Raw genomic sequence first — 12561 nt, forward strand, 5'->3', positions numbered from 1 at the left:
CAGCACATTACAGCTATTCTACCCGTTTTCTTTAGTGATTTTATAACTTCGGTTTTGGTCTCATTGTAGAGACGGGGGGATCGCTGTGTCAGTAAAGTATCTTTGAGACGGGACGTGCACAACATAGCGCGAAAGCCCTGTTTCGCAACAACTGAGAACCGGCCTGAGAACCGGTGTGCGAACTGCAGGTCACATAGCAACGGTGCGTTATTCGCATTTATAAGCAGCGCAGCTGGTTTCCTGGCACGTTAAATAGAGACATTTAACTGATCTACTTCTGAGGAAAAGTTTTCTGGCGGAGATGGGAGGAAAGTGGCTGTCACTGAGCTAAAGCTTAAAGCAGAGCAGAGTAAATCTGTGTTTTCGTTTATATTGTTTATATAGCCTATACTAGGACATTATCACATACTGAGACATACTGGACATTAAATGTTGTGGCTCCCAAGGTGGTTTGATATTCGTTGAAAGGACAAAATGGCTCTTCTTAACATTTGTGTTGTGACTCCTGACCTAACCTCGCTTTAATGCAGAGGGAGCCGGTCGGATTTCTCGATCATCCATGTGTGTTTTTGTTATGTGCCGCCACAGACTGTCCGGGCGCTGCACTTCCGCACTTCCAGGTTCCGCCTTATGCGTTCCGTCAACATTACGCTATAAATTACATTTGTGAATCGATTCAGAATCGTTCACGTCCGCATCGCGATGCATCTAAGAATTGATTTTTCCCGTACCCCTAATATATATATATATATATATATATATATATATATAAAAAGAACTAGACAGAATCACACGTACGATGAGCCCCGATTTTATATTAATGTTCTTACTCACAAAGTTTGATAAGTAAGGCCTAGTTCCAGTACTGTATGTCTGAGACTGACTGGCCCTAATATTTACCAGTTAAGACATTGAGGCTGATGCAAAAACATGGCTATTTCTTTACTTTAATCTGCTCTTTTCTGAAAATAAGGTGGTTTCTCAATGCTGATGTTACATTTATTTGATAAATAAATAAGATATAGCTTGTGATACACACTTCCAAATCTGAACACCTGAATAGGAAACACATGAATATGCAAGGGTCACGTTTTAACATTATTCGGAATAAACTAAACAATAACAAGTGCTGACAGATCTAAGTTATATTGTAGTGAAGGAATTTCTGAGCTAAAACCAAGTCCCTAGCTGGAGCAGGGCTAGGCTGCAATACCTGAAGTGGGCCTTGATGTTGCTGGGGCTGGAGGACCGTGGCTGCACCTCCTTCTCTTGCTTCTCCCGTAAGATCCTCTCCGCTAGCAGGAAGTAGGTAGCCGTGATGTGGTTGTACTTGTTAGTCTCTAGGGCTCTGAAAGGGACCAGAAAGACAGGGTGTTTAGATGTGAGGGCAAGAGGGAGGAGATCCAAAGGGAGACAGCGGAAAGGCAATAACCCTTTAGATCATGTAATAGGCAAGGAACCTACCCATAAAACATCCAAGAGGATAATAGTACCTCTAAAAGTCGAAGCAACCAGTATTCTGTCCTATATTCTACCCAAAGTTGTGTGACGAAAATAGCAGGGAATTATAAAGAAGCATGCCAAGTCCGCATTGATTTCTGTGAGCCCTCTCATGCTGATCTAATGGAGCTGGCTACAGCTAGCATGTCCTCGGCATGGCTCCAGTGCTCAGCACAATCCAAGCACATTTGCAGTCCCTCCTCTCTGCTTCTCAGGGATTACACGTTAATGAACAAACAAATGGCCTCTCGGCAGCCACAAAATTGTGCTAGAACAATGATCTCTTGGAAAGACTTGAATAGGGCAAATTTACTGGCACATCCTGCATTCAGTGCTCTTCTGAGGTGCCCTGCCTGCAAAAAACACTGGCAGTCCAAGATGCAGTCTTCGATTCTTATGTTAACTCAACTGCTCTATGAGTCACAAAAGAAGCATGCGTATAATTTTCAATACCATTACCAATTCCAGTCCCTCCAATTTGACACGGATATGAAAATGTTTAATAGCTTCTTTGCATCTTGCTACATATTTCAGTAGTGTACAAAGCATAATATCAACACCATTTACCTCTTTGGCTTTAAGTTCTCAACAACAAACAAGAAGCAAGAAAAAATTAAAAGAAAAAACTGACCTAGGCAGTTGTACTTTGTATTCTGGTGCCAATAAGAAGAGATGAAATTACTTCTAAATTTCAGACATGCTTAAAACATTTTTCATGCATCTATAGTCAGCAGAATGAGAAACCACAAAGTGCAAGCTTCAAAAAAGTTATCTAAGCAAGAATAAATGTAGTTTATGGCGCACATTTGTCCAAAATAAACATGAACACCACAATTCTGCACAATTTCGGCTCATTTTGGTATTTAATTTCTCAGCTTTATATTTCTTCTCTCATTAAATAAGGCTTTACAGACTATGTTGGTGAGATATTCATCAGTAAATGAATCAAAGTTATAAACATATACATCCACCAACTCAGAAACAAAAGCACATTCTGAAACAGACTAAACACTAAGAAAAAAGTGAAGAAAAAAAAAAGTGTAATATTGCGATATTTTGGGTTTAAAGATGTACACATACATTGAGGCCCAAATACCATTAGTTTTATCATTTAATTAAGAACATTTTAATGTGTATTAAGCCCAGCATTAGACATGCAGATTTGTTTTCTGCCTTAATCCAGCCTTTTTTATTCTGTTGCAACCATGGTTTCTGTCAGCGTTGAGTTTATGTTAAGAATAGTCTGATAAGAGTAGTGGATAATATGTAATGCATGTGGGAGAATGAGGTTTTATCTCCTGTTTTGGCAAGACTCAAACACTGCTATAATATTAGAGTCACTGGGTAAGACTGCTCTGAATAAAAGCATTTATAAAACATGTAAGGACAATGCCTGTTTTGAATGTCATCTACGTTATAAATAAAAGCATCCGCTAACCATGTAAATGTCAGGACAACGCTTTCTGAATGTTGATTTTTCCTAATTGTTCTGCTTCAATTAAAAAAAAAATAAAAATAAAAATGTGTTCATAAAGTTTTTATTTGGAGGCATAATTTGAAGTTTAAAGTAATAAATCACAGCATACTGCAATATGCAATATCACAGTTAACAGCATATCACAAATCTTTAAATACCAAAACACAATTGTACCATGATTATATAGTACTGTGGGACCTGTAGCAACTCCCACACCTACTAACCATGATTAATTCCATAACACTAGTATTTATTCACCTGGCAGGATATATCGACTGTTCATAGCAATGGGGTTTCCCAGTTTCCTGGGTTTGACAGAAAAGATACAGCAGAGAGACTGATGTATACTTTCAACCGTCACCCAGCATGAAACTTTCACTGCATGACTCTTGTAGTACAAGATGCTAAACCCATTTCATGATCCCCTGACAGTAGTGCTAGCAATTCTGTAGGTGAATATCATCATGAAGAATAAAAGCTAAAGTAATCTAGTGTCTCTTTCTCTCTTTTTAATATGCAGCTTGCACGTTTCCTGAAGCCAGCAGCAAGCCAGTATGATGAACATGAAATTTACTTTTTCTGGTCGATTAATGATGCACAGTAATGGTTGGAGGAATGGATCATTCAAGTTCAATTGTTCCAAGTTCACAATTTTTTCAGTGTTCACAGACCTAAACATCTAGCACAATGAAATGAACAAAAGAAAAATTTCCAACAAATGAGAGCACACAGACTGAGCGTATGAGAGAGCAACACATGGTCTTACATAAAAGAGGAAAATTAAGTAATTACACCTAAGAGTGAGTTATGAACAGGAGCATGTTGTTGCAACACTTACTCAACAATGGTCTCACGGTCTGCGATGTCTCCTAGCACCATGCGCTGGATGATGCTGTTGTGTTCTTCCTCAGACAGGTTCTTGTGGGACACAAGGGGTGTGCTGAACTTGGTGGCCGGGGAAGGGTCCACACCTTGCAGCCAGGCATGGCTCTCAATCTCTTCCAGTGAGGCTCGGTGCTTGGGATCTCTCTGCAGCATCCGGTTTATCAGACTGTTAAGGGGGAAAGAAGAGGACAATCAGCACCAATCAGAGGACAACCATGAGAAATGTTGGCCAAAATGTGGAAGAGAACACAGGCTTCTTAGGGTGGAAACAAACTGAAAGTGAAATTTCAAAACAAATCCAACACTGTGAAGGCAGAGCTCAAAGTAAGGGGCAATGTCAGACAAGCAACAAGCCTGTAGCACATGGATGAATCATCACTTAGCATAGCTGAAAAGTTCCCCAAAAAACTTAAATTAAGCATGTAGATGTGTGGTATGTATATGGTGAATGCATTGCATGTGGTAAAAAATTAACATTAAATCTACTGAAAAGGAAAAATGGTTATCTAACAATAGTGTTTTGCTAGCTTGTTTTGCTTGTGTATGCTGTTGAATGTACTCGAGATTTTGAAAGTATTGAATTCGTAGGCAGGTTTCAGAGGGCACTATTTTTGTTTGTGGTGGATTTCGCCACAACCCAGCCCTAAAACTGTAAGAAAATGTCCCAAGACAGAACTTGTGTTACAAGATCACGACTGGCCTCACAAGACTAGTCAGGAATAAAGCCGGTAGCCATTCTGTGTCACACCAGAATCAATGGCCTAGCCTTCAGGACGAGCACCTTTGCCACTCTGTATCCATAGCACTTACATGACGAAGTTCCTTTGGAAACCATCTAAGAAAAGGCAGCCACAGCAGACCTCCCAGATACGATTGTTAGCCAGAGAGAAGCGAATAAGATTTGTATTATAGTAGAGAAAATGACTGGAGGTCCCATGGCTGTGTGAGCAGAGACGGAGCAATCCTCAGAGCAGGCCGCATCAGCATTCAGCACACGCACAATGCCAAATTACAGCTCAACCGCCATGAAGAAGCGCCACAGCTGAGGTTCAGCCAGCTTACTGCCCCAGCTTCAAAATCACTGCTGCTTCACTGAAGAACCAGCCAGGCTGCATATTATCCACGGGCAAGAGACTGGATTCTCTTGAGCGGGAAGAGAGAAAAGATAAAAGAAAGAAATGGGGTGGGATTTTTTTCCTGTAACCTTCCAAGTACACAGACAGCCAGTACCAGAGGACATAACTACCCAAAAAGGCCAATATGTTAAACAATAGGTCACCGGTCAGCACTTATTTTAGCAGCTAAACTAGCTAATTCTTCTGTGACACATTTTGTTCACCATTAAGAATGAAGGCTATCAGACTGAAACCCCCTTCACAGTATTTGAAGAACAATCATGATAATCAGCTCTTCTGGCAACAGCAGTGCCCATTAGAATCCCACAATCACTCAGTAATCAACAGGGGCAGGGGCACTAAATAGCAGGGTTCAAATTTAGCCTCTCATCAAGTCTAATATCAATGTTCAAGCAATCATGAGAAACTGACCATATTGTTAATAGAACTTGAATCTTGAGAGGAGGACATACGTCCTTGGCTCTGCTGTGAGTTTGCTTAAACAAACAGGTTGGCCTATGTTTCCTATAAGAGCAAAGCAGCACGCATGTCATCAAAGCGGCACGCAGGTCATCAAAGTAGATCCTATTCCGCATAAGGCTGCTGTACTACTGATCAGAAATTACAAAGAGTTTAGAAAATACCTGTACAAACTGTACAAGTGCCGAACAGAAATGTAAGCATGTTCTCATTTCTTCATGTTAGTCAGGCCAGGTATTTAAGTCCCTTCGATTTCTCTTATGAGCAGTTTCAGGACAACATAATACAGCCCCAGTAGAGTATCTGGCACAAGGAAAAAGGACAGCGCGTAGAACCCAGCCAACAATTTACTCGGAGCCCAGCCCACATCAAATTTTACACATTCGCCAATAAAATATTCATGCCATGCTAAAGCGTTCCATTTCTGCTCTGTGCTGGAAAGACGTCCACCAGTGCAGTGGCTAAAAGAAGAAAAGGGCTTTATCTAAAATGCATTTTCTTTTCTGAAAGGGTAGATGCCTCCTGCAGCAGTTTGGAGATGACAGCTATGTCTGCTAAATTCACACATGGCCCTTTCTGTAGCCTGTCAGAAAAAGGAGGTCGCTGAATAACTCAAATTATGCTTATCAGCTAAAGACAAGCTCAGATTTTTCGAAAGCCCTCGGTTTGAGGAGCTGGGCATGGTGGGGAGACAGAGGGCTGGGTCACTGCTTAATGGTGTCTATTTGGAATGCAAATCAAATGTGTGAAAACAGAGATAGTAATTTAATAAGACAGAAAATTACACAACAGGGAGGCAACCAAATTAATCTGCTTAACATGCTGGCTTTAAAATTCCTCCATTTGCAAATGCTTGTCAGATGAAGATTGAATATTATGGACAAAGGAAGAGAGAAAATAAGAACAGAATTTCAAATATGCCTCACAAGCTCAATCTACAAAGGTAGACAAAACGAATAAATAAAAAAAAAATACATGAAAACAGAGAAACCATACAATTACATACAGTAACATGAAGTCAGTCTTAAAGCAATCAGAGCAAGCCATTCACTGACTTTTCTTAAGTTCTGCACCTTAATGTGCAATTTTACAGTGACTTTCACCATGCTGAGTGACAGACAGCCAAGTCCTAAGGGCTATGACATCAGGGCCATTATCTGGTGCATGATTAAATGCCCCTTTTAGTTATGCTGTATGGGCAAAGTTCAGAAAGGCTAGTCACTATTGTGTATGCCTATTTAATAAAAGCTCATATCTAAAGCGGTCACTGCACAAATGAGCTTTCTATTATATAGGTTATTATGAAGTGTTTGTACTGGTTAGCTGCAAATATGAAAGCTAATGCTGCCAATTCAGGCCTGAAGCAGATTTACAGCAGATCTTGATTAAACCTTTACAATCCCTATGATATGCGAAAAGCAGCAATGATGAGTCTGTGCATGCATCAGATCCAGCTTCTGTCTGCCCTGCCAGACTGCTGTCAGCGGTCAGCTCCCAAGAGTCTGAGCATGGTGCCTATCTACAGCACACCACAGAGCACTGATAAGATTCCAATTCCATTCTAACGTCCACGCAGTCAGCACAGCACAGCCAGCCAACACAGGGCCAGCTCACTACAGCTTAGAAGGAAAGCTTTCTCTCAGCTACACTTACACACCACCTTGGAGCAAAGCCCAGAGGATAAGGTTTACATCATTTTTTTGAGCACAACACCGCTTGCATGTTTAAGGTTAAGATCACGGCATGATTTGTACATCTCTTAAGAATAAGGGTAAAATGTAAAATCTAGAGGAACAAATAAGGAGGATGTTAACCTCCCTTTTCCTAGGCATAAACTAAATATATCCTGCTCCTCATGCGGAAAGGCTGCAGGGACGGCCACACAGAAGTGGAATGCGGAACCTCTTCCTGAAGAATATGTCCTCCACGTTTAGTAGTTTTGATGAAGAGAGCACAGAGCAGAGCCCATGTCTGTTCACAGATTTTCTCCAAGCCAAAAAACTAACATATTGCCTGAGCAGGGATTTCCAGCAAAAAAAGTGCTGTAATGTTACCCACTTTACTTTTACTTAGTCTTGCAGGCCCAGACGTGATCTTTTAACGAAAACACAAATCTAGGAACAACCCTTTAAACTTTTGGAGCTGAATTGTGCCGAAATCCGCTGCACACAAGGGTGCGCACCCAGTAAAACCTGCTCACAAATCCCTCTAGTCCGTTTAGCTCAAACACAAATCTGATGGCTCATCCTTTCCTGAGCATAGCCGCCAATTCTTTCCACATCACATCTGGTTCAGCTGTATCACTGTAACTGTGAACAGCACAGACTACAAATAGCTGCTGGTAACCCGCCGTTAACTGTTAACACCAGTCCAGTGATGTGTTCTAAAGCTAAAGTATAGTAATAGTTTAACAGAACTGTGTTCTCTTTTCTAGAGGTAATGTTCATTTTTACCGAACATAATGTGATTTCCACACACATTCATGCTTTTCACCTTGTTATCTTACATTACCTCCATGGCCTAATGACAGGCCTGCTGTCTTTGATACTTTGAGTTCCACTTTCATGAACTGTTGGACTGGTTTAGAAATTTCACACTCCGTTTGTTCCCTCCTTCATAAGTCTACATTTCCTCACATATTTTGCCCAAATTTTCTCATGGTTCTCCCCAGACACTCTCATTACATTGGCCCCAAGACATTACTAATTACTACGCACCAGTGAGTTACATAACCCTAAGAGCTCCACAGAGCCTCATAAAAATCCCTGTTACAATAAGACAAACTTGGTTTAGCAAGTTATTAGCCTCCTTAACTCCAAGATTGATGCAAAAAAGTGGTTATGTCCACCATCGTATCCACTCTTTTTTGAAACTGATAAAATGATTTTACTGTTGACAACAAGGACTTGCATAATTATTATATATGGTGATCAAGAGGGTATAGTCTGATGGCAAAACGGCAGGAGCAAACCTAATTACAGGCTTCACTAGGGAAAAATGAATGGCAAATTAGCTACTTCGGTAGAATCACATTCAGCCTGAACAGGATAACTATAACAGCCATTTAACCCCTCATATCAAGCCACAATGCAACAAAATGCTGATATGTATTATACTCTTAAAAAAAGTTCTTAGTTTGTTTCAGATTAGCACTTTTAGACTTTCAGATTTTCAGTTTTTATCTTTGAACAGAGAATGGGCGAACTCTTTTCGTGAACACAAAACTTAACAAGTGATGATGTGCAGTTTGCACTATTGGTGGGATATACGCTTCCATCACGTGCTGGCTACATAAGCCTTGGGCCTCCAGTGGAAAAACTAAAGAAGCAAACTTCACACACCAAACATGTCTTGACTGATCAACTCCACATGGGGGAACTGTGTAAAGGTAATACTATTAACCTAATACAGAACATAATACATAATTCTTTAAAAGTAGTTAAAAAAAATGTTATAAAAACATGTTTATGTCAATGCCATAAAAAAGGAAATAAAGGGTCCCCACTGTTTTTCCTACTTGACTGATCCTGTCTTTTCTAAAGAGACAGCAGATGGAAATTCAGTAATGCTGGTAAACCAACCACTACTCCCATTAACCACATGGTGAGCAGCTCTGCCAGTTAGCTTCATCTTCTTTTCCACAACACTGAAACATGACACACAGCAGCCATTACTAGGTAGAAGAGTGTGATTTGAGAGATAACCATGCTGTTAGGACCACAGTGTAACTTGATGCTCTCACTCTTATTGAGATTCATAAACTGTCCACATGGTCCAAGTGGAGCAGCAAAACCACAGCACTGCAATAGCCACTGGCAGGAAGTTTATGCTGCACATGCCAAAGTAAACAATGCAGGGCAAAGGAATGGAAACAAAAAGCATTACGGGAGGAATTTTCAGAAATGCCCTATGGAGTTCAAGACGGGGGGAAGACACACCCTGCATAGAAAAGATATTACACAACTTAAAAACGGCACAGTGGTGCAACCAGTTAAATGGCTGCTGCCTTCAGATAAGTCTCCTGGGTGCGCCTGTCTGATGTCTATACATCATTCAGATGTAGTACAGAGCTAGTTAATCAGATATTCAGTGCTACAACATAGGGCTGGGCAATGTATCAGAAACTTGTGATATGCCTGCAATGATTTTTTGAGAGATAAAAATTAGGCAACTTCATATATATTTCAGTGCTCCTAATGCTTGTTTTAAGCTGTTATGCCTTCCACTGCAGTACAGACTCTGTTCTAGTTAACTGATGTTACAAGAGAGAATAAAGACTCATACATGAGAGCACAAACTCGAATGACTGGTACTGAAGTGAAAATAAAAATTGCTGGACGGCACCAATGCTAGTGTAGTGTTAGCTGGCTACACGTGCAACCCACCGCAGTACTGGCTCATTTTCTGTAACTGATGCTCAAATAACACCCGTTTAGAGGACAAACAATCCGAGAGACTGGTTTTGGACTGACCGACGGAATCAAACATGTTTTGTGGAGGGTGGCGTGTGTGTAGATTTTAGCCTGTTAGCAGTTAACCACTCGTTTGTGTAGATTTCTTCAATATTTCCTGGTTCTAATTTAGCAGCACAACAGATGGAAAAAGAAACAGTAACCGGTCTCAGGAGTTCAAACCAGCGCAGAACAGCACAGAACGGCCCTTAGAACCATTTGGCTCGACAGCGGAAAAGAGGCTTGTGTGTTCATTTACCGAAGAACAGACTTTAACGAGTATTTTAATTCTCATAGCAGCAAACATTTGTAACCTACTTGGCAGCAATTTGCTTACTTTTAAGAATTACTGGATTTAATACAGGCTTTCTAACCTAAATTACGTGTATTTTTTCAAAAGTATGCATGAAAATTAAAATATGCATTGATTATGGCGAAAGGCTGAAAATATCAAGATATACATTTTTAACTATCATCCCGTCCTACAACTGCAGTGTGTCAAAGTTAAAGAATGATTCATTAGTTATCCATCAGCGTCAGAAATGTGTGGTAGTTGCAGACAATGAAAAACCAAACAGACCAACAGAGAGAAAAAAGAAAACAACATCAAGAGCCGCTGAACGGAAGTGGGGGTGGGGCATGGAAAAAATAGAACGTCCTGTAGTTTCACCAGCTTTAAAGCACAGTGCCATTTCAAATGGTAGTGTACTCACAATGACCACCCCTCATCATTACCATCCTGATTAAACTGCCCAATAATGATGAGAACTCAGGGACTATGAAATGTGAAGTGTCCTAGTAAATTATTAACAGACAAAATTAAAATCTATTTATGTGAGTACTACAATAAGAAAGAAATAAACAAAAATCTAATTGTAGCCTGTAGAAAAGGATTGGCTGAACCTCCTTATAAAAGCTCTGGGAACAGCTGTTTGGCTAAATAGGAGTTTAAAAAGGGGAAGAAAAGCACAATACCACTCACACTTGATGAATGCATGCTGACTGAGGATGGACTATCCAGACATCACAGCCCCTGGCAGTCCATAAATGCCGTTAATCATAGTGTGGGTGACAGCTAACACTTCAGGGGTTACAGCACAACAGTTCTCTACAATTTTGCTACAATTTCCTCCCCATTTAAAAAAGTCAATTGAGGGGGCATAACTTGGGCTAAAAGCCTCAGAGTACATAAATTAAAAAAAAATAAAAATAAAATAATACACACACACGCAAGACCAGGAAGCACTGGTCCAGCATGAATATTTGGCTGTACAGCTTGCACTAAATAATCAGGACATGATTATTCACTGACGACGGCTGAAGAGGTGGACCAATTGACTGACCTGCAGTTTCTCATGTGCATATCATAATAGCTGAAATACTGGTGTCACTAAAAACATCGTCCCAGCCTTGACATTGTCTAGTAGAGTGTACAGGAGTTATATCAGTGCTGACCCGGCTATTATAAACTTTAATCACTTCGTCTTCCCTGTATGGGTGCCCCAGGACCCCCAGTAAATAGTCAAGTACATGCCAAAAGCCAATTAACACAGCCCTAACATGCCCAATACCTGTTAATTAAAATTTTTGCACCAAACACTCCAAGCACTGACAATCTGTAAAAACAGAATTAGCAAATATCCAACGGGTTTTCCCCGTCCACGATAAAATAGTTACAGCTTTAGCAGTCAACTGTATTTTAAATGACCGTGCTTTGCTGAAATTTCACTCATTAAACAAGGACACACAGGAGACCAAAGGGAGTTGAGCTGGTCATCTGCAGTGCTGTTCCCTGGAGCGACTCAGGTTAGGTATAAACCTCAGGGAACCAACAGCACTCAAACAGCAAGTAAATTTGAGAACACAGAACATCTGCCACTTATTTAAAACCACAGCAAATAATATCAAAGACACTACTTTATTTTCTGATAATGATACTGAAACCTTGAATATCACCAATGCCAATCTAATATTTTTAAAAACTAAGCTCTGAAATGAAATATTTAAGTTTTGTATATTTAATATTGCTATAATGAAACGTGCAGCCAGTGCATGTTCATGATTGCATGACAAATATTAAAATATACATGATTTTTTTTTAAAAATGGTTAAAATGCCCCTCCCTACTAGCTACTTTTGTTCTTATGGTAAGAGGCTATGTGGCTGTTACTGTAATCAAGTGACTAATTCGCTTTACATTTTGTTGCTCCCCATGTACTTCTGTGCTTTTTCAGGGTAGATCTGTAATAGAATATGCACTGGATTTCTTTTTAGCACCCATACATACTGTGAATTGGATCAGCATGTGTCTCTAAGTCATATAATTTGGACTGGTTTCCAATTGTATTATGGGATGTGATACACTTCCTTCTGAAACAGTGGCACCCTAGAATATGTCAAACACCAACATGCTTCCTCAACTCACAAAGCCTTTTTTTACAACACCAAGCTTTCATAAGATCATCCTCCTAATGAAAGGGGAAAACTGTAGCAACGTTACAAAACACCCTTTTGTTTTGACGAACAAAACATATTTCTGAACATGAGAATTGGACAGACAGCAACTGGCATGATCAGGGAAGGTCACTGCTGTAAACATTAAAGCGAGGGAGGGAAGTAACTTGCTGCTCAAGGAGTGCAAATGATGCCATCA

The 12561-nt window shown here is 40.2% G+C and overlaps 1 protein-coding gene across 2 annotated transcripts in view; it reads right to left on the minus strand.

Annotated features, from left to right (window-relative positions):
* snrka (SNF related kinase a) overlaps positions 1–12561 on the minus strand; it is a 42622-nt gene that overhangs the window by 5644 nt on the left and 24417 nt on the right. For both annotated transcript variants that reach the window (XM_036585535.1, XM_036585527.1), the window contains exons 4-5: positions 3816–4028; positions 1214–1348 (exon numbers count right to left, since the gene is read on the minus strand). In XM_036585535.1, the coding sequence (XP_036441428.1) occupies positions 1214–1348; positions 3816–4028 (348 nt within the window). The remainder of the gene's footprint in view (positions 1–1213; positions 1349–3815; positions 4029–12561) is intronic.

This window comes from Colossoma macropomum, unplaced genomic scaffold (assembly GCF_904425465.1).
Source record: "Colossoma macropomum unplaced genomic scaffold, Colossoma_macropomum, whole genome shotgun sequence".
NCBI lineage: Eukaryota > Metazoa > Chordata > Actinopteri > Characiformes > Serrasalmidae > Colossoma > Colossoma macropomum.